General features: G+C 39.1%; 1 protein-coding gene across 6 annotated transcripts in view; it reads right to left on the bottom strand.

Moving 5' to 3' along the window:
* Window positions 1–20,566, bottom strand: part of LOC124147109 (endophilin-A3-like) — a 54,001-nt gene extending 33,435 nt beyond the window's left edge. For all 6 annotated transcript variants that reach the window (XM_046517735.2, XM_046517737.2, XM_046517734.2 and 3 more), the window contains exons 1-4: window positions 20,416–20,566; window positions 19,573–19,641; window positions 3,640–3,712; window positions 1,391–1,534 (exon numbers count right to left, since the gene is read on the bottom strand). In XM_046517735.2, the coding sequence (XP_046373691.1) occupies window positions 1,391–1,534; window positions 3,640–3,712; window positions 19,573–19,641; window positions 20,416–20,460 (331 nt within the window). In that variant the 5' untranslated portion in view covers window positions 20,461–20,566. The remainder of the gene's footprint in view (window positions 1–1,390; window positions 1,535–3,639; window positions 3,713–19,572; window positions 19,642–20,415) is intronic.
* Window positions 20,567–20,896: the final 330 nt, after the last annotated feature.

Below are 20,896 nucleotides of genomic sequence, written 5' to 3'. Positions count from 1 at the left end.
TTTACCTTGTTTAAAAATTAGCAGCTTTTATTTTGCAACCTATAAATAATACATGTGTATAAAGAACTTTGGATGACTTAGTCATAATGCTAATATACAAACAAAAATGGTTGTCTGCATGTATCTGAACTTAGATTTCATTGTGAATTTGCTTGCGGGAGGTTATGAATATATGTTTGCAGGCCAATAAGAGTACTCATTACGATAATGATCTATGACAAAATAGTTCCATAATTTTAACTTCATTTGTTTCTCCACCATGGGTATGTAATAATGAATATATACATGTCTCATGACAAGAAAACTAAAAGGGTTGGTTGGTGTTGCAACAAGAAAGAATTACATAAAATGAACTCAGGCAGATGAAACAAGCAACTAGTCAACTGCAGGAACTTCATAGTCATTTCAGCCTTATTATCAACTATATCTTCCCATGACTAACTCCCACTCCACAGCTGTGAGTTCATTTTGACCCAGTGATCATCCCTTCTTGCACCATACATTATTAACAGCATTATGTATCATGATGACCGTTTGTGCTGGGACAGATGAACCTATGGTCAACTACTTCTACATACGACACTCAAAAATGGTTTGGGCTCAATCAGGGTTCACTCCAGGAACGTTCTCAAATGGGCCCTTGATGTGAAAATTTCAAAAATTCCAGAGGCACGCCCATACAGCATTATGTTAAAAAATAAAATTGTATTTGAAAATGTGGGCCTTTTTCCTAGTTTAGGGGCTAAAAGCACAAGGCCCCACCCTAGAATTATCCCTGCACTGTGACACAATCAACCAGGTCACAACTGAGTGTTTATTTTCACCCTGTCAACATCCTTCCAAGAAGGATTCATTCTTAGCAGGCACTGTTGCCACATTACTTCCATTTTAGTCCCTCTTACATGATGCCAATACCTCTAAATATCCGGGATAGAATAGGTCTTTAGCAACCCATGCTTGCCATAACAGGTGACTATGCTTTTCATAAGAGGCGACTATCGGGATCGAGTGGTCAGACTTGCTGACTTGGTTTATGCATGTAATCCTATCTCCAAGGCGTGGATCGATGCTCATGATTTCAATCACTGGACTGTCTGGTCCAGACTCTATTATTTACAGACCACCGTCATATAGCTGGAATATTGCTGAGTGCGGCGTTCAACATCAAACAAACAAACATGATGCCAACCTACACGTACATCAGCATGTATCTACTTTCTCCATGGGTAGTGTTCACAACAAGGTTCTTCATTACCGCACACACCTTGCAGACCAACAACGTAGTTCTAAAATAGGTCTCTCATGTCACATTTGATGACTGTAAGTTATTCCCTGTGATGGGTATTGTGTGTTTGGTGGTGTGGGATCCCACGCTTGGAGGACTACTTACCAAAGGTACTGTCATCTCCAAGATCCTTGCCATGTTTGATCATGTGTTCTCCCAGAATTCCCTCTGGTTGTGGATACGGAGCCACTTTACCCTGGCCCCGGACTTTTGATATTGCATTCATTGTGGATAATTTTGCTCTTGATGCTGAAAAAAAGGAGAAAATAATGGTTCTAGTGCTGCAACAATTGATAAAATATTGGTCAATCAATCCACCTGAACTGGCAAAACCTTTGGTGATGTCAAAACATGAGTAAGAGTGAATGTTATTTTATGGCAAAGTCAACAACCCAGCTTTTCAGTGGCCTGTAAATAATCCAGTCCGGGCCAGGCAAACTGGTGGTTGGTAGCACTATAGCGGCCTGTAAATAATCCGCGTTTTGGGGCAGGCAAACTGGTGGTTGGTAGCCGTATAGCGGCCTTTAAATAATCCGCGTTTTGGGCCAGGCAAACTGGTGGTTGGTAGCCGTATAGCGGCCTGTAAATAACCCAGTCAGGGCCAGGCAAACTGGTGGTTGGTAGCCGTATAGCGGCCTGTAAATAGCCCAGTGTGGGCCAGGCAAACTGGTGGTTGGTAGCCGTATAGCGGCCTGTTAATAATCCAGTTCAGGCTAGGCAAACTTGTGGTTGGTAGCCGTATAGCGGCCTGTTAATAATCCAGTTCAGGCTAGGCAAACTTGTGGTTGGTAGCCGTATAGCGGCCTGTTAATAATCCAGTTCGGGCCAGGCAAACTTGTGGTTGGTAGCCGTATAGCGGCCTGTAAATAATCCAGTTCGGGCTAGGCAAACTTGTGGTTGGTAGCCGTATAGCGGCCTGTAAATAATCCAGTCTGGGCCAGGCAAACTGGTGGTTGGTAGCGGTATAGCGGCCTGTAAATAACCCAGTCGGGGCCAGGCAAACTGGAGGTTGGTAGCCGTATAGCGGTCTGTAAATAACCCAGTCTGGGCCAGGCAAACTGGTGGTTGGTAGCAGGGGTAATGATCCATGACATCAAACTACACACAGTCATGTCACATAGTGACTACCACCTCACATAGTCAGCCTTACTGGGATCTATTCTGCCTTCAGTGCCAACAGGGAATATCCAATAAATACAGAACAAAAAGAAACAATGGCAAGATAACAGCTTTTGTACTGTAATCACAAGAAAATATCAAATCATACACTTTATTGTAAGGAACTATCTTTGCCTAAGAATGTGGCTGTTAATATCTTTTGTGTGAGTGTTTGAATCTTGTTTTAGGCCACAGTCAGCAATAGTGCACTCAATCCTGATGCTCAGTAAATAATCAAGTCCAGTGACTGAAGAGTTGAACAATGATCCCAACCATCATGGCACAATGATGTGCAATCAACCAAGTCACAGAGCCTGACCAACCTAGTTGCATGTCATGACAAGCAATATAGTGCTGGGGACCTGTTCTAACCCAGAGTCCCAACGGGGCCGCCTTTCTCTCTCTATATAGGAGTCTACAGCAGGCAGGTAACCAGCTGAAGACTTAAATTGTGTGATGTGCTATAATTACTTCTTGAAGAGAAATAAAACAATTCCAACTGATTAATAATTGATGTTCAGATTCAGATTATTGAAAATAGTATTAGAAATGAAGGTGGGTTCACGAGCCTTGAGCCTTTTGGTGAAACATTTTAATCTAGGCATTCTGAATATTTCATTCCTAACAAGAAGATTAAGACAACAATCTTTCTTGTTTCCTTTCAAAAACTTGATGTGAAGTGTGTGGAGGATATCTTTTGACTTGGAGTGTTCCAGTGTCTTGTTCTAAATGTGTTCCTACTGTAAATCTATACAACCTAAATGGTGAACTTACTTCCCTCAAAAACATAACGAACTAAACAAGACTTCATGTACATATTATTGTCAAAATACAATCGATGATTTTCAGAATTTGTATATGTGTGACAAATATGTACCAGTCCATTCAAGTTCAAATCAAGAAGTTCAATACCAGTTGCAGTTATCCACATAAAAGAAACAGATTCCTATCTTAAACATCTTTGAACAAGTATTTTTCATAAGATAAATCAGCAATTAAACAGGTACAAATATCATGTGAGATATCAAAGTGTAATTGAGATTTTCATTGCACAATTGTCCTCATGGCCATAAATTCAGACTATATGTTGCAACATTTCTTAGAAAGGATAGAACTCAACAAAACAAGCCCCAATCATTTCATGATTATTGGAGCTGTGTTTTTTTCAAAGACAGCTGCTAGCCTCACACACACACCTGGGTTTGGCTGGAGGTATTCCTGGGTTTTGATGATAAGGTCATCCACCAACTTTCCCATAATGTCGATCTTCTGCAATAGAGAGAAAAGAATTAGTGAGTGAATATTGTTTTATGCCCCGTCAGTAATATTGTGGCTGTACCAGAGTGTCCTGTACATAAATGAGTCTGGGAGAGGCAAACCAATGGTTGGTTGCATGATCAAAAGCCAAGCATATGTCATAAGATGAGGGGTAGTCAGGTAGCCAAGTGGTTAAAGTGTTCGCTCGTCATGGCAGGATATTGCTGGAATATTGCTGAAAGCGGTGTAAAACCAAACTCACTCACTTACTCACTCACTCACCCATATGATGACACACAATCAGCAAGGTTTGTTTGTTTTGTTTGTTTGTTTTTTAACGCCACACTCGGCAATATTCCAGCTATATGATGGCGGTCTGTAAAGAGTAGAGTCTGGACCAGACAATCCAGTGATTGACATCATAAGCATCGATCTACACAATTGGGGTACGATGACATGCATCAACCAAGTCAACTCGTCCTGTTTGTAATTGCGATTAAGAAGAAATCTTTTTGTTTAAACCAGCAAACAGATGATACAGAGTTATAAAACCATTGAAGTCTTACACTGTTACAGAGAATTAGGATACGGACAGGCATATTTGTGATTCATGCATGTTCTCCCTGCATGTTTGGCACCAATTAAGGGCTAAATCAATATAGCACATTGAAATTAGGTGCTTATAAATATTCCATCAATCTGGTAAAGGCAAGTGAAAAAGGTGCAACGTAAAGTGTTGCCAGTTTCCATAACTTCCTACACTTTAGACAAAATATACCAATGCATGCTTAGTTTATATGTAACTCTTGTCCACCTTTGATTAATCAAAGTATTTTCATAGCTCTGTTCAACCTCGACACAACATTGTTTGACTGTAGTTTATTTGCTAATATGCAGATGACCATACCCAAAACCATCTGTATTAAACCTTTTCAAATGACATAATCTTTTGCAAACAAGACTGATGCATTATGACCAGGAAATAACCAGGAAAATTAAAATAACCGTAACTTATTTAGCGTTCACCTTGAATTATCTTAGAGAACAGAGTATTCTTTTTCTGTAAATTATCAACAGCAACTTGATAATGGGTATCATATTGCCTACAATGAACATACACTGACTTGCAAAAAGCATCTAATCAATTTTGAAATACCAGGTAGGGTCTGGGCAATCCAATATTGGACGAAGGTAATGGTGCCCTAGAACATAACATGCAGGTGTTCTTTTCATCATGTTCACAAATACAGAAACAATATTTCTCGATGTAATACATACAACATACTATTCTCCTTTCATATTCACTGGCATGAGTATTGTTCCCAAGCCTACGATGTGTATCATTGTTTGTTTGTTGTTTAACACTGCACTCAGCAATATTTCAGCTATATGATGGCGGTCTGTAAACAATCAAGTCTGGACCAGACAATCCAGTGATTGACATCATCAGCATCGATCTACATAATTGGGATACGATGACATGCATCAACCAAGTCAGTGAGCCTGACCTCCTGACCCTGTTAGTCGCCTCTTACGACAAGCATAGTCACCTTTTACTCCAATCATGGGTTGCTGAAGACCTATTCTACCATGGATCTTCATGGGTAATGACATGTATTAGCAATCTGGTATTACAGACACGGACAGCAGTAAATACTGTATCATAAGAATGGGGTTGTTTTCCACCTTGGTACCATCATTTCATATCAGCATACTCTACATGTACATCTTATCCTGTCTCTGACAATGTACCACATATTTCCCTTTAGGCTCCCAAATATAAAATATTGATATAATATGACAGAACAAGGTTGTCATGTATGTTAAATACAACCGTCACATGAATCAGCATAATATTGTACTGCAGTGTATTGCGATACAGGTGTCTGTATTGTGGAACGTATTGCGACATAACGGGAACTTAGTGGCAGTGACTGAGACTGGTTGCACATGTGAGTCCTATTTTCAACATACTAAAGTAAACAGTATCACGCAAGATAACAACACCTCCACACTACCACCGTTTTGTCAACTAATTTTGAAGGGAAACATTTGTGAATGAATTTCTACGTAGAATTTAGGTTAAACAATAAAATACGAAAGAAGCTTATAAGAAATACAGAATAAATATTCCAATACGTATCATTTATAAAGCGTATTCCAGGATACCAGTGTAGTCCTACATGTAACATACAGAAACAAAAAAATGGAACTTAGCGATCTTGTAAGTAATAATGGAACTAATATACATCTTTATCAAATCCATGAGAAACACGAGGTTTGCTCTAGTGTATCAACTGTGTGTAATGCATGTACTATATAGTGTAAACATGGGGAATGGGCAGGCTGTCTTGAGGCTGTACAGTCGCGGAGGGACATAACACTTACATGTCATAAACTTTAATCAAGATCACTGTGAATGGAAATATCAATTAGGGTCAATTCTGACCAAAGGAACAAGAAGCTGAAGCGAATGAGTTTCCGCAATATTTCAGCCATTACATGGGATTGATGACATTGTATCTATGTGGGAATCAAACCAAGGCCTTAATTTGACCACTGGGCTAACCCCACACATTGTACACGTCGGGAATCAAACCTGGGTCTTCGGCGTGATGAGCGAATGCTTTAACCACTAGGTTACCCGACCACATTCCCCTGCCCCTGGCCCAAAGAGATGACCTCATTCCACAAGGGAACACTACCACTCCCAAGCTAGTTGCACCAGACATTAGCTGGTTGCACCCTGGTCCCATAAATTTATCTCAGATATCACATAGATGCATAAACTAGTCTAAACAAGTACAATTCCAGATCTCTGATGACTATGTCAAGTGTCATGAATAACATATGGTATGGTAAATAAAGCATAGAGGTACTGAGTGTGTTTAAAGATCAATCGCTGTTGTGTGGACAGACTTGGGTTAGTCACTTAGCGCATGTAGGTTAGGTTGCATTTTTCAATAATAGGTTGCACTGGTGCATGTTTTATATAGCTAAATTGAGCCCTGCCAAGAGATAAGCTCTCTCCACAAGGGGACACAACCACCCAACCCAACCCCAGAGATGAGTAATCTCCACAAGGGTACACCCTACCACCAAAGAGATGAGCTCTCTCCACAAGGGTACACAACTACTCCCCAGAGATGAGTAATCTCCACAAGGGTACCCCCTCACCACCCACCCAAGGGATGAGTTCTCTCCACAAGGGTACACAACTACCCCAGGGATGAGCTCTCTCCACAAGAGTACACAACCACCACCCCCCAGAGATGAGTAATCTCCATAAGGGTACCCCTCACCACCACCCCCAAGGGATGAGTAATCTCCACAAGGGTACACAACCACCACCACCCAGAGATGAGTAATCTCCATAAGGGTACCCCTCACCACCACCCCCAAGGGATGAGCTCTCTCCACAAGGATACACAACTACCCCCCAGAGATTAGTAATCTCCACAAGGGTACCCCTTACCCCTACCCCAAAGAGATGAGCTCACTCCACAAGGGTACACAACTACCCCCCAGAGATGAGTAATCTCCACAAGGGTACCCCTTACCCCCACCCCAAAGGGATGAGCTCTCTCCACAAGGGTACACAACTACCCCAGGGATGAGCTCTCTCCACAAGGGTACACAACCACCACCACCCAGAGATGAGTAATCTCCACAAGGGAACCCCTCATCACCACCCCCAAGGGATAATCTCTCTCCACAAGCATCCAATATGATATGTACAGCCTACAGTGCTAAGATGGCACAAATATTCTCAGGTTACCTAAACCACTTGGTGTAGTTCAGATGACAGCAGTTCATTTCTCCAACACTTCCCCACCCTCAAAACATCCTCCAACCTAGACAGCTTCTGCCTAAACACTGATTCACACATCAGTTCAACAAGGATAATTTGTCACAAAATTAAAGAAAATTCAAATTGATTTGAAGATCAATAATTGATTACCACAGAAAATATCACAGCAAAATGCTCCGCATGGCCTCTAAAGCTATGATTAAAACAGATTACTTGTGTAGAGCTATTCTCCCAAGCAGTCCCACTGTCAATAAGAACCACTTCAAAGGTGCTCATCTGGGGTTGGCTGGTCTTCATCACTGGCCCATCTCCCACAATCTCATTAGAATAAGTGTAGCTATGATATCAATAGCTCACTGTAGGACTGCATATACAGACCCTGGTCTAATGTGAGTGGGCAGCTCCCCCGGGGCCATGCTGCCCCACTCAAGGACCAAGTCATACCTCTTACTCTCCAGAACAACAACTGTTTCATCTTTCACCAATTGACCTAAAAATTAGGACATGACTTTGAAATCCTGGCATATTAAAAACTATAGTTTGACTAAAGTATTTCTAAACGTAAAAGAAACGTCATCTGAATCAGAACAAGGATAAAGGTAAAATTTAGGTAGGAAAATTGTCTTAATGTAAATCAATTCCTGTGCCAGCCTGTCAAATTTGGCCAAACAGAAGCTAATGCTTACATCCTTAAAAGGTACGACAGAATGCTTGTCTGATGACCTGATGACAACCCTATCTGTTGATAAGTGATAATCTATAGTGTTTGTAACAACACTTGTCCTCAAGGCTGAGTCAGGTAAAATATTATGAGGAAAAAGAGATCAAATACATCAAAATAAAGTGGACCTTCTACACCTGAATGAACTTGAAACATCATATCCAATCATGTATATAGGGTTCGTGTACTACAAATCAAATGTACATAACATGAACAAAGATCAATGTAGTATGCTCACCACAGTTCAAGTACAAAATATGCTACTCAAGAGCAGTTAAAGAACACCCCATTTTTTCACATGACGAGTTACTCTGTGACGACTGGTGCGTATTGCACATTAACACATACTTCCAATTGTGGGTGTTCTTTAACTTGTTTTGAGTACTATGAAATATATTGCGAGCACACAATATATGGAATATTTCAGTCACAAGAGCAGTGTCAGAGATCAGTGCTGCATTTAGCTAACCGGAACTGTTTGAAAGCAAGTCAAAGTGAATGTCAGTGACGACTGTTCATACAGCTCTTGGTTGATCTACCTGAGCCGGCTGTCAAGTAAAGAAAGAGAGACATACTGATCCCTGTTTCATCTTCTGGACAGAAAAGGCTTAGTTCTTCCTGACACTGCTGTATTTTATTATTCCCCACCATGAACTTAATTATTCTGCGTTATTGTTCTGAGATCTTACAGGGTGTCTGGCATGACGTCTCCAAGGAGGCCTTCATGATAGATATGAATTTCATAAACTAGCATCTGGTCTCTGAAATGAACATATTTTACAGAAAAAAAACCCGTCGTTAAATCATATTAATATAATATAGCAAAAAGGAGACAAGAGACTTGCTTTATTTTCAGAAACTGAAGTAATCTAACTTGCCATATACATTATAGATTTGCATGGACTGAACTGAATATAGTTGTTTCAGGGTCTGTGTGACTACGGAATTCATATTGAGCTTGCAAATAGGATCAATTGAATATTACCTGCAATTTCTTATTTTTCTGAAAATACATCCTCAGGACAGGGAGGAAAGTTTTATTGCCACCATACATTATCCAGCATCTCCTGCCGGCAATCTGTGCAAGTTTTTCAACAAAATAATGTATTACCGTAGTCGCCGCAATAAGCCTTCTGGGTGCTCAGAAACTTCACAAAGGATTCACAAGTTAAACTTGTCAGAGATCAAGAGATGGATAACAGACTTAATTCAGATGTCAATGAAACTAAAGCATTTCTTATAGTAGTTACAAGGCAATTATGGGTTGTCGTGTAAATACTGGAGCTTTGTATTGAGAGCTAGAAAAGGAGCTGTCAGGGGATGCCTGTTGGAGCGTGGGAAGTAATATGACAAATACATTAGGAAATTATTAGGATTGATATGGTTATAGTGGGAGCAAAGCCTGAAACAACAGCAGGGTGCCATGGGCAGTTAGTTAGAAGTGGGAAGATAAGCTATGGACTTCCAACAGCATTCTGCAGCTGACATATGTCGGCCATTCACAAATGAGTGTTGCATATGGTTTTAGCAACATCCCAGCAATATCATTGTAGGGGACACCAGAAATTGTATTCACACATTGTTGTACCCATGTGGAGGAATTGAACCCAGGCCTTCAGCATAACAAGCACACACTTTAACCACTAGGCTACCTCACTGTCCCATACACAACTGAAGAAAGGTACTAGTACTAGAAACTAGAGTATCAACTACAACAAGAAGTACATATTAGAACTTAGAGTACCACATTTTAGCCTAGCAGCATTGCATACAACACATGTACAACAGTATGCTTCATTGGACAATCCATTTTGAGTCCTAAACACATCACTTTATCACTTTTCTTCAGCTATTAACTTGAACTGATGCCAAAACAATAATAGCTAGTCTGCAGTAAGTTTGTGGTAATCTACCAGGTTAGTTAGCTGGATGAGTGAGCTGTCATGTTACGTTTAGGGAGAGATAGGCAAGTCATTCCCATGGGTCTGCTGGTCTACACTGGCAACACTTGGCATTCAAGCAGGGTTGAACACTTCTGGGCACCTCACCACCTCCCACAACACAAGGTCCATTATTGCCCTGTACATACCTACTCAGTCTTCTGCAGCCTGGAGATGGACACCGATCACATGTCATCCATTTGAACATGCTGAACACACAATGCAATTAGAAAGTGGTCAAATGAAACAAATGATACACCGATATATGGGATAACACTGTCTTAGTAAAGTCCACATTCTCATACTTTTTGGGGTTGAATCTCATCCAGGATTTGAACCCACACTGCTAGGCTGATGCACCTAATCGCCAGCACACAATAGCTAGGAACACAATGCCATTTAGAAAGTGGCCAAAGGAAACAAATGTTATATCTGTTATATTACACTTTCTTAGTGAAGTACAGATTCTAGTACATTTTTGGATGGGGACTCAACCCTAAAAAGTACTAGAATCTGTACTTTACTAAGAAAGTGTTACCCCCGATATACCATTTGTTATATCATACATTTGACATAGTCATGTCACAATCAGGGTTTCAGAAACATTTTGTTTGTTTGTTGTTTAACACTGCACACAGCAATATTCCAGCTAGATGATGGTGGCCTGGAAATAATTGAGTGAGGAACTATCCATGCTGTAGGGGTACGATAACACGCAAACAACCGACCATCCCATCCATCTGGTTGCCTTTATGACCAGTATAGGTTGCTGCTGGCCTATTCTAACTATTCTACTCCATATATGCTACTCCAGTTTTCTTTTAAGCTGCTAAAACTGGTGGGGCCCTTCTTAGCCTGCTCGTGACATTAAAGAGGGCTCAGGTCCTGAAATTAGTATTTGGGTCAGTTTTCAAAAAGTAGCCAATGAAACAGATACAACCACTTTTCTTAGAACAAACAGTTCAAGACAATGCCACATTCACATTTTGACTGTGGCACTCGAAAAAGTTAAGTTTGAACAGACACATCACGATCTCATTCCTCAATTTGTTTCAGATTTCCTCTTTCAAATTATCCTGAAACAACCCAATTATTGTCAAATGCTAATATATCCTAAATCAAGAGATGTCTATATTTTCCTCAGGTTCTGAATCTCCCGTCTCATTGGGGTTCTTTTCTATTGACATGGAGTTATTTGTTTCTATCAAAATCATGTATTTTCTGGGATTATGCATTACTCTGAATGGGATGGAGCATGCATTGTAACATGTCGCAGTCACACTCATCATTGTTGATGTAAACACACCAACAAGAGGACTATGTTGACAAATGTGCTACACGTACATATAGGATATATTCAATACACACAACTTTTTAGAATCGGAAATCACAAACCCTATTGCAGTATGTGATACTACTTGAAAACATAGTAACTGAAATAGACATGACAATGTCATGCTGTGCTCTGAACACTACTGATATAAGCTATCTATATTAAAACCTGTTGGGCTATTAAAACCAACTCAGGAAATGCCATGGGCATAGTGGTAATCAATATCAAACAACAAAATTGTTTTATTAATATTTCATTGCCATTGTGTGCCATAGTTTGTGCTTCTCTACATAAATTAAAATGCTTATAGCGAATAGTAGAATATATAGAGAGCAGGTCTATGGGGCATATCTTAGCTTGTCACTGACAAGGGCCCATATGGTAAACAGCGATCATACCACTACGTCATAACTCCCAAACTTCACAAACTTGCACCATAAGGCTACAATTTCTTTGTACAACTGGGAAAAGAGGCTTCGCCTTTTAATGAATGTGAAGGACATCTTCCGAAATTTATATATTTCTACTGGTACTAGTCAACTGCAGGGACAGAAATTTGCACTCGCCAGAGAGCCAGAGTCAGATGGGCCAAGTTAATATCATAGGTATCTTGAGGTTTAGTAGAATTTCAGGCTTTGGGGAGAATGTCATCACTATTCACATTATTCGGGTGAATAAATGTTTTAGGATAATTTATCCTGCCTACTGCCATTAAAGGGAGACTCAGGCAACTTGGAATTCCAAGCAAGTTTGATTCCAATCAACACAGATTTTGATATCTGTTAATTACTTTTATGATGTCTATCCACTGTTGATAATTCTTAATTGAATTCAAGTACATAGAGACAATGTCTCACTTTCAAACATGCCACTAACTACAACATCTTGACCTAGACTTGACACCAGACTATGGAGCACAGACCTCCTTTAACTTCCTTAATTGTTGAGCTTTTGGATCTTCAGTAAAACTGACAGAATGTCTCACTTTCAAACATGCCACTAACTACAACATCTAGCCCTCGACTTGGCACCAGACAGTGGAGCACAGACCCCCTTTAACTTCCTTAATTGTTGAGCTTTGAGGATGTGTCTTCTGTCAGTCTGTAAATCTATCTGTAAACTCAGATCAACATGCAAGTTGAAACTGAAGTTGTCAGCTAACACAAGATGGTGTGAAATGCTTCACCTTCAACCTATTTTAAAGAGGACACACATTTTTATCACACTAAAAGCTAGAGTTTGCTGTGTCAGCATACTACAAAATCAGTGGTTAGCGCATTATGATCGAATACTTGATCAATACTGCCTGGAGACGAGCAATCAGATTCTGGCTGTCACAAATAGGATCATAATATGTATCCCTAAATACACAGCTTTGTTGGACGGATTCAAGTCAATACTTAACCACAGTGGCAAAATGCTGCATCCTAGACCATTGATGGTTCCACATGCATAATGTTCACTGACTTGAAAGCAACAGCTCATATTAGGCACAATGAAATCTTTGTGGGTGTTGGAGCATCACATAAGTGGCATTTTGTCATTGTCCAACAGTGCCAGGATTTAGCATGAAAGTAATACCAAAACACAGATTTAGGGCATCCATACATTTAATACACTATCGCTGAACATAAAGGAAGATGCTTCCCAATCAAATACCAAAACTACATATACTGATATAGTTATATTCGTATTATTACTTTATTTGAGCTTGACAGTGTGAACAAAAAACGCTTACATCCAAGACATGACTGTTTTCCCTTGTGGTCTCCAAACCAAGTAATACCACGTTGTCATTGTCAGCACTGAATACCCATTACAATTAGCTTGTGTTGCAAGTCTCTGCAGCCTCATTGGATGTTGGAGTTGGAGTTTTCATGTATTGTGTGTGGAATGCCACACTGTTCAGACAGAGACTCTGTGTGTGTGCGTGTGTGTGTGCTTGCGTGCGTGCATGCGAGTGAAAATTGAAGATATCAGGAAAATGCCCAGATGCCATTTGTCTCCGGTAATGTCACTGAATTAATACATGTCTTTCAGAAAGTGGTCAAACGTAGCAAATATTTTATATGACATTACACTTTCTTACTAAAGTACAAATTCTACTTATCACCTAATCGCCAGCACACAAAGTCACCGATCTAACTCACTTAGCCACCATGACTTTGTGTGCTGGCAATTAGGTGCCTCACTCTGAGAGTGTGGTTTTGAATCCCAAATGGAACTCAACATAAAAATGAACTAGAATTGTATTTCACTATAAACATGATAAAGAAAGTGTAATTCCAAATATAACATTTGTTACAAAATCAGTGCTGCATATATTATTGTTACAGACCTAATATTGTTATTTTCTTTAACATGGAAGCCCTGATGACACCAGAAATAGCTTGCCTTAAGTAGTGGTGAGCTTCTAGTTAAAAACTGCATACCATTCTGATCAATGTGAAAAATCTAACAACAATACTTGCCTTTACCGTACGAAAGCACTCAAATTCATAGACATGCACCTACTGCAGAACTTAGTAAGGACATAATTAGATTTTCCTGCCAATGATGTAACAAATCAATGACATCAACAGAATCCACCATTGCACCTCAAATACTGCAAATAAACATCAGTCTCAAACTTAAGCAGGACAGGAGATTCATCAGACTTCTTAGAATCCCATTGCACCAGGGGCATGGTACAAACGACATGGCATCCAAAGACATGGCGTCAAAGGGCATGGTATCCAAGGGCATGGGGTCCAAGGGTATGGCATCCAAAGACATGGCGTCAAAGGGCAGGGTATCCAAGGACATGGTGTCCAAGGGTATGGTACCAAGGGCATGGCATCCAAGGGCATGGTACCAAGGGCATGGAACCAAGGACATGTCGTCCAAGGGCATGGCACCAAGGACATGGCATCCAAGGACATGGCATCCAAGGGCATGGTGTCCAAGGGCTCTTGATTCCCTACCCTTACAAAGAGGAGAACACAATAAACCTTGGGGTCACAATTGTTTAACAAATAAAGACACAAAAAGATCTAACTGACATTTGTGGAAACTTTCTTGTGGAAATGATCTTACTTCCTGATTTTGGTTATGAATTATAACTCACTTCTACTTTTCTTCACTGTAAAAGCTGACATTTCTCAGTTAACACAGTGATCAATACCTTGATCTACCCTAGAAACCTTTCGAATAATCACTGCATCGCCCTGATTTGACACAATTGACTATGAGTAACTGTACCCAAACATTATGAAAATGAGGTGAGATCTTGCATCAATTCTGATTAGTTTAATGATGAATATATATGCTGCTCAGCTTACAACTATATGTGTTTAGGAAATCAGGTCAGCAGGTAGACAACAACTTAGCCCCGTTGCAACACAGAAGGAATGTGGCTGAGTTTGTCATTATGCCACATATTACAAGTTTATCAAATTGATATGCATGCACACAATGCTGTCCCCAGATACAGGTAACCAGGTAACTCATGAATACTGAATTGAGTGACATTTATATATTAAAATGACGAGCTTTCCCTGCCATGAAGAAATGTTACAAGGGTGACTGAAGGGAGTAAAATCAAAACATGTTGACTTGATATTCGAACAAAACCATAGGTAATCATTGCAATAAAAAGTCCTATTGATGAACTCAAACCCCACAAATAGCCCTGATTAGCACGACTCAAGTGAAGTGACCTGTGACCCTCTGTCCAGTTCACCCCACCATCAGAACCACTCATGCAGGCAGCACACCTGCACCTCATTCTCAGCCATAAATAGCAGTGTACAGTCATCGACACAGGCTTCAAGAGGAATTTTATTGAACCGAGAAGTTTTCCTGATTACCCACACATGAATGCCTTTTGAGAAAAACCCAGTCAGTTCATGAAATTTATTGTTCAGAGCAAATTGAATGATAATTTGAGAGAGAGAGAGACTGTACAATATTTTCAATAATAATTTGACAAGACCTATTACTTTCATTCATTATTAAATATTTTGGTTTTTCAAATATTACAATGACGAGTGTAATCACAATGACGAGTGTAATTGACTGCTCCTATATACATTTTTCAGCCCTGTTAGGTCAGGTTACATAAGAATCATCGTCACCAGAGACACAATGCTACAGGAAATAATTGTTGTGGTTTACAAACTTAAGGTTGCTTGATAAATTATTTTTGACTTGAGTTTGCATACACTTAAGACATGCAAGATAGCCATTTCATATGACATTCAGTAACTATTCAGGACAACACAGACTATTTGATTCCTCACACAACACACAACTACCTGTCTGGGATCCGTGGTCAACCTGACATTTTTAGAACACAGAACAGAGAACGGAATCATATTAACTTTGTTCTGAATTGAACAAATGTCACTGTTTCAGCTTGGAGATATTCCATGAGGGCATAGTGATCCTTCATTTTAGATGGGCTAAGAACTGATCTGGATGATGAGCTGGACACCTTTTGGATGGAAAGTCAGATGGTTGCAAGATGTATATAAATCAGCCAGTGCAACAGCGGTAGAAACTAACATTAGTCCCTGAGTCCAATTGATGATAACACAATCATAGCAAAACCGTTTAAAATGGCAAATTTCTACTAGTTCTTATGATATTGGGCAGTTTGGAAAGGGCTACAGGACTAGTGTCAATTTCAAACACTGTGCAGTCGTACTAAGTGGCCCATTCTGACCAGGAACTACTTGCAAGATCAAAGTGACCTTGTGAAGTTAGATCTACAGAATACATATGACTTATTAATAGCTTTGATCAGCCACGTACTGAAATAAACTGGTTGGTTTTAAACACAATATTTGTTTCATACAAGTTCATTCAGGTTACATGTTCTACATGCACTTTCCGCATATTTACACATCAAAAGGCCTGTATTTTCATGATTTCAAATGATACTGCCTGTTACTGTCAACTTATCACAATAGCGTACTATACTATTAGCAGGAAACAGAATATGATACCAGCCGAATTCAAATATACTTCCACAGAGTTCTCAATGGACAGAGTTATTGATGATATTTGGATATCATCCATAAGCAGGTAATAGTATTAATAAATATTCAAAAGAAGAGTTAATACTGGTGAATCAATGTGTTGTGACATTTGGTTTCATGAAAGAGTACATATATACATACAAGCAGCGATTATTAATTGCAACAGTTAATAAGTTGTGTGACAGTGATGCAATCTAATTGAACAAAACACTATATACATAATAGAGGCATAACTCAAGAAGTATTTTTAGAAATGTATAATACAAGATGGTACTTATTTTTGGTCTTCTTTCTTCTAACTTTCAAACAGACACAGACCACAGCGTGTTAACATAAATCTTGTCAACTTAAACATACAGACATCTTCAATCCATTTGTTGATCACATTATTAACCCCTAGCTTGTCCAGCCCTGGCTCAAGTACCCTACTAACTGCAGCGTGTTAACATAAATCTTGTCAACTTAAACATATAGACATCTTGAATGTTCAGACATCTTCAATCCATTTGTTGATCACATTATTAACCCCTAGCTTGTCCAGCCCTGGCTCAAGTACCCTACTAACTGCAGCGTGTTAACATAAATCTTGTCAACTTAAACATATAGACACCTTGAATGTTCAGACATCTTCAATCCATTTGTTGATCACATTTTTAACCCCTAGCTTGTCTTGCCCTGGCTCAGGTACCCTACTGACTGCAGCGTTTTAACATAAATCTTGTCAACTTAAACATATAGACACCTTGAATGTTCAGACATCTTCAATCCATTTGTTGATCACATTATTAACCCCTAGCTTGTCTAGCCCTGATTCAAGTACCCTACTGACTGCAGCGTGTTAACATAAATCTTGTCAACTTAAACATATAGACATCTTGAATGTTCAGACATCTTCAATCCATTTGTTGATCACATTATTAACCCCTAGCTTGTCTAGCCCTGATTCAAGTACCCTACTGACTGCAGCGCGTTAACATAAATCTTGTCAACTTAAACATACAGACATCTTCAATCCATTTGTTGAGCACATTATTAACCCCTAGCTTGTCTAGCCCTGATTCAAATACCCTACTGACTGCAGCGTGTTAACATATATCTTGTCAACTTAAACATATAGACATCTTGAATGTTCAGACATCTTCAATCCATTTGTTGATCACATTATTAACCCCTAGCTTGTCTTGCCCTGGCTCAAGTACCCTACTGACTGCAGCGTGTTAACATATATCTTGTCATCTTGAATATACAAACATCTGGAACATACAGACATCTTCAATCCATTTGTTGATCACACTCTTAACACCTGGTCTTGCTAGCCCTGGTTCCAGTACCCAACAGGTGCAGTGATTTGACATATATCTTGTCATCCTGAACCAATTTGTCGCTCGCACTATTAACCCTGGGTTGTCTAGCCCTTGCTAAGATGGACAGGCTACAGAGTGACAACATAAATCTTTTTGTCTTGAACCTACTTGTCGCTTACACTATTAACCCCTAGTTATTCTAGCCCTGGCTCAAGTACCCTAAAGGCTGCAGTGACATCACATAGCCAGACCTTGTTATCTCAAACATACAAACATCTTGAACCTTTCACCGCTTAACAACTCAACAATTTGACTGTCAAGGTGCACCAATACACAACTGAGGACCTACGTCTTACTACTTGGATGGTAGTGATGTTCACCTTAACCAAAAGCTTAAATAAACACAGGTTCCACAATATGACTTAAATATCTATGTGAAACATCTGTTGATTTTTGGTCTTGGTACTTAGGTCAAAACCATTATTCCCATACAAAAGTACTGACAACGTGTATTTGAACTCCCTCTCACTACTTCCTTCTTCATTACAGATTGTGGGAGATAAGTTAATCTTAATCTTGTCATTTCCTGAAGGCTTGATGGTCACACAGGTCACCCTGCTGTCAGGTCATCCTCTCTTTTGACCATCACATCGATACAAGGTCACGACTACTCCACAACCTAGTGTGTTGAAATCCATCCTGAGAATTATCTGAGTCCTACATGTCCTTATCCTGTTATTGGCACAAGCAACTTACTGCAAGGCCCCAATATGTACAGAACATACAAACCATTCAAAAGATTATCATTTGGGGCAATTGGACTATTGTTATGCATCTTTCACCAAACATAATATATTCACTTGCAATCTGTCTCCACACAAAATGTATTTGAGACAAGACTTGTTTACAATGACAGGTCAATAGTTCATGATTGTGAGTTACCTCAACAATTGATAGCACTGTTTTTGTGTAATGAGGTGAAGTAAATAGCAAACTGACAACAAATACAGTACTAAGGTCATATGCAGAAAGGACACAGGACCAATAGCAGCTATGGAATGTTTTTTTTAGATAGCTGACAAACAGAAAATATTCTAAACATTTGATCAGTTACACTAGAACTGCGAGTAGATCATTAAACACATATTACTCCAAAGGAAGTGTAAGGCTATCACAATACACATTCAAATTCATGTAAATAGGCAATTTGATAAAGAGAAACAGTATCCTAGATCTTGATATCAATTAGCATATTATATTTCCATAATCATAACAATGTGACAACTTCCAGTACCTATCTACTGTGGTTTATCTATTAACCTATCTACAAAGATAACATAGTCTGTATAATCCAGCCTGTCAATCAACACACTACATACTGTCAATCATGACATATAGCTCAGTATGCCATAAATGTAATTAGGTCAATATTTGTGCTAATTATAGCTGCTACAGCAGAAATGTTGACTCCACAGTGTAATCTGGAGTTCTGCTAAGTTTGAGATCATTTAAGAAACATTATAAGAGATTAAAGATCTGTTACTTTTTATAACCCGTTTGGGAAGCTTTAAAATGAGGACAATTGTCTTAGTTTGTGAGAAAAGTGACCTATATATATATATCAATGAGAAGCCTGCAAATACTTATTTGCTATTGCTGGTGAATCATAGTCATAATACTGTAGTCTTTTCATAACTGTCATATGAACTCTGCAAGTCATTAACAGGCCAAATGATACTTACTCTTTCCATTTCCGTAAACTCGTCATCGAGTTCTGTGCCTTTGGCTCCGCCAATCTTTTCACTGACATACTGCAACAAATGAGGCCATCTTAAAGTAACATTTTGGATAAATAATGCTGCAGGTTGAATCACCAGCCAGAACCATTCACTTGGAAACAATATTCTTATAAATGTTGTGCAAAAAAGTCATAGGTAGGAGACATAGTGGTCAAAGTGAGAGTAAATTATGAGGACATTGTCAATTGATATATTTGGCAAGAAAGTTTTGTTCAATACAGTTCAATGAGTAATACTGTGTGAAGCATATTCATAAGGATAAAACTAAGATTTCAAACTGGACAAGAGCACCTATCTGACTAAATAATCTGTTTGATTTGAAGATCATACCCTTTATAAGGAACTATTGCACTGACTTATTCACTGTCAGTAAAAAACACCAAATATAATGTACAGACAACAACGAACTTGGAATGTTTTGTCATAGTCAACGTGTTTTTTAACTGGCTGTTTTTTTCTCAATCACGATATATACCAATGTCTCAAAACATTTTCAGCCTCACATTGCGTATGAACAGGTTGTCAACCACCTGTCAAAATTATACAGTAAACAATTATCCATAGAGGGTGGCGATTTGATGTATAATACTGCGAAGAACACAGCTATGACACATAACGGTAGCCAACTAGCACGAATCTTCAGAATCAGTGAAGGGTGACACGGTGCGGTGGCGAAACACAGCCACTTGACTCCGCCAGATTGTCAAAACACACGACTTGTCAGATCCTTCTCGTTCCCGTTACTCGTTCATTTCTCTATACATATGATTTGTTTTATCACCATACCTGATTGGCCTTGTTAAACTGTTTCTTGAGTCCCGCCAACGACATTTTGACAAGCGTGAGAGACTCACATGCGTTACAATACTCAAACACCCGTGATTATTTCTCTAAGCGAATTTACTCCCACCGACGGGGCATCCCTTTAGACGTCATATGGATCGTACTATCCTTACGACTAATGTTTAAAGAAGGATGCATGCATAAACCTTCTGCTGGTTTCCTTCGATAGTTACAATTTCAAAGTGTCACTATGTGAAAAAGGAGAGAGAACCAAATTAAGTTATGAAATTTTTAGTTTATCAATATGTCAGATGTTCACTGGCATACTTGATGTATTTATTCTTTTTAATAAGGTTATTATCACTTATTCAAAATCTATACGAGTGTTATCAAATAAAAAGTAAACTTAAATCAATTTCCATAAGATGTTGTGCCATTCATAAATTCGATAGTTATTATGATAAAAGATAATTTATTTTAATTG

Source organism: Haliotis rufescens, unplaced genomic scaffold (genome assembly GCF_023055435.1).
Source record: "Haliotis rufescens isolate VD_foot unplaced genomic scaffold, xgHalRufe1.0.p SCAF_1, whole genome shotgun sequence".
NCBI classification, from domain to species: domain Eukaryota; kingdom Metazoa; phylum Mollusca; class Gastropoda; order Lepetellida; family Haliotidae; genus Haliotis; species Haliotis rufescens.
This window is presented reverse-complemented; position numbering and strand designations above follow the sequence as displayed.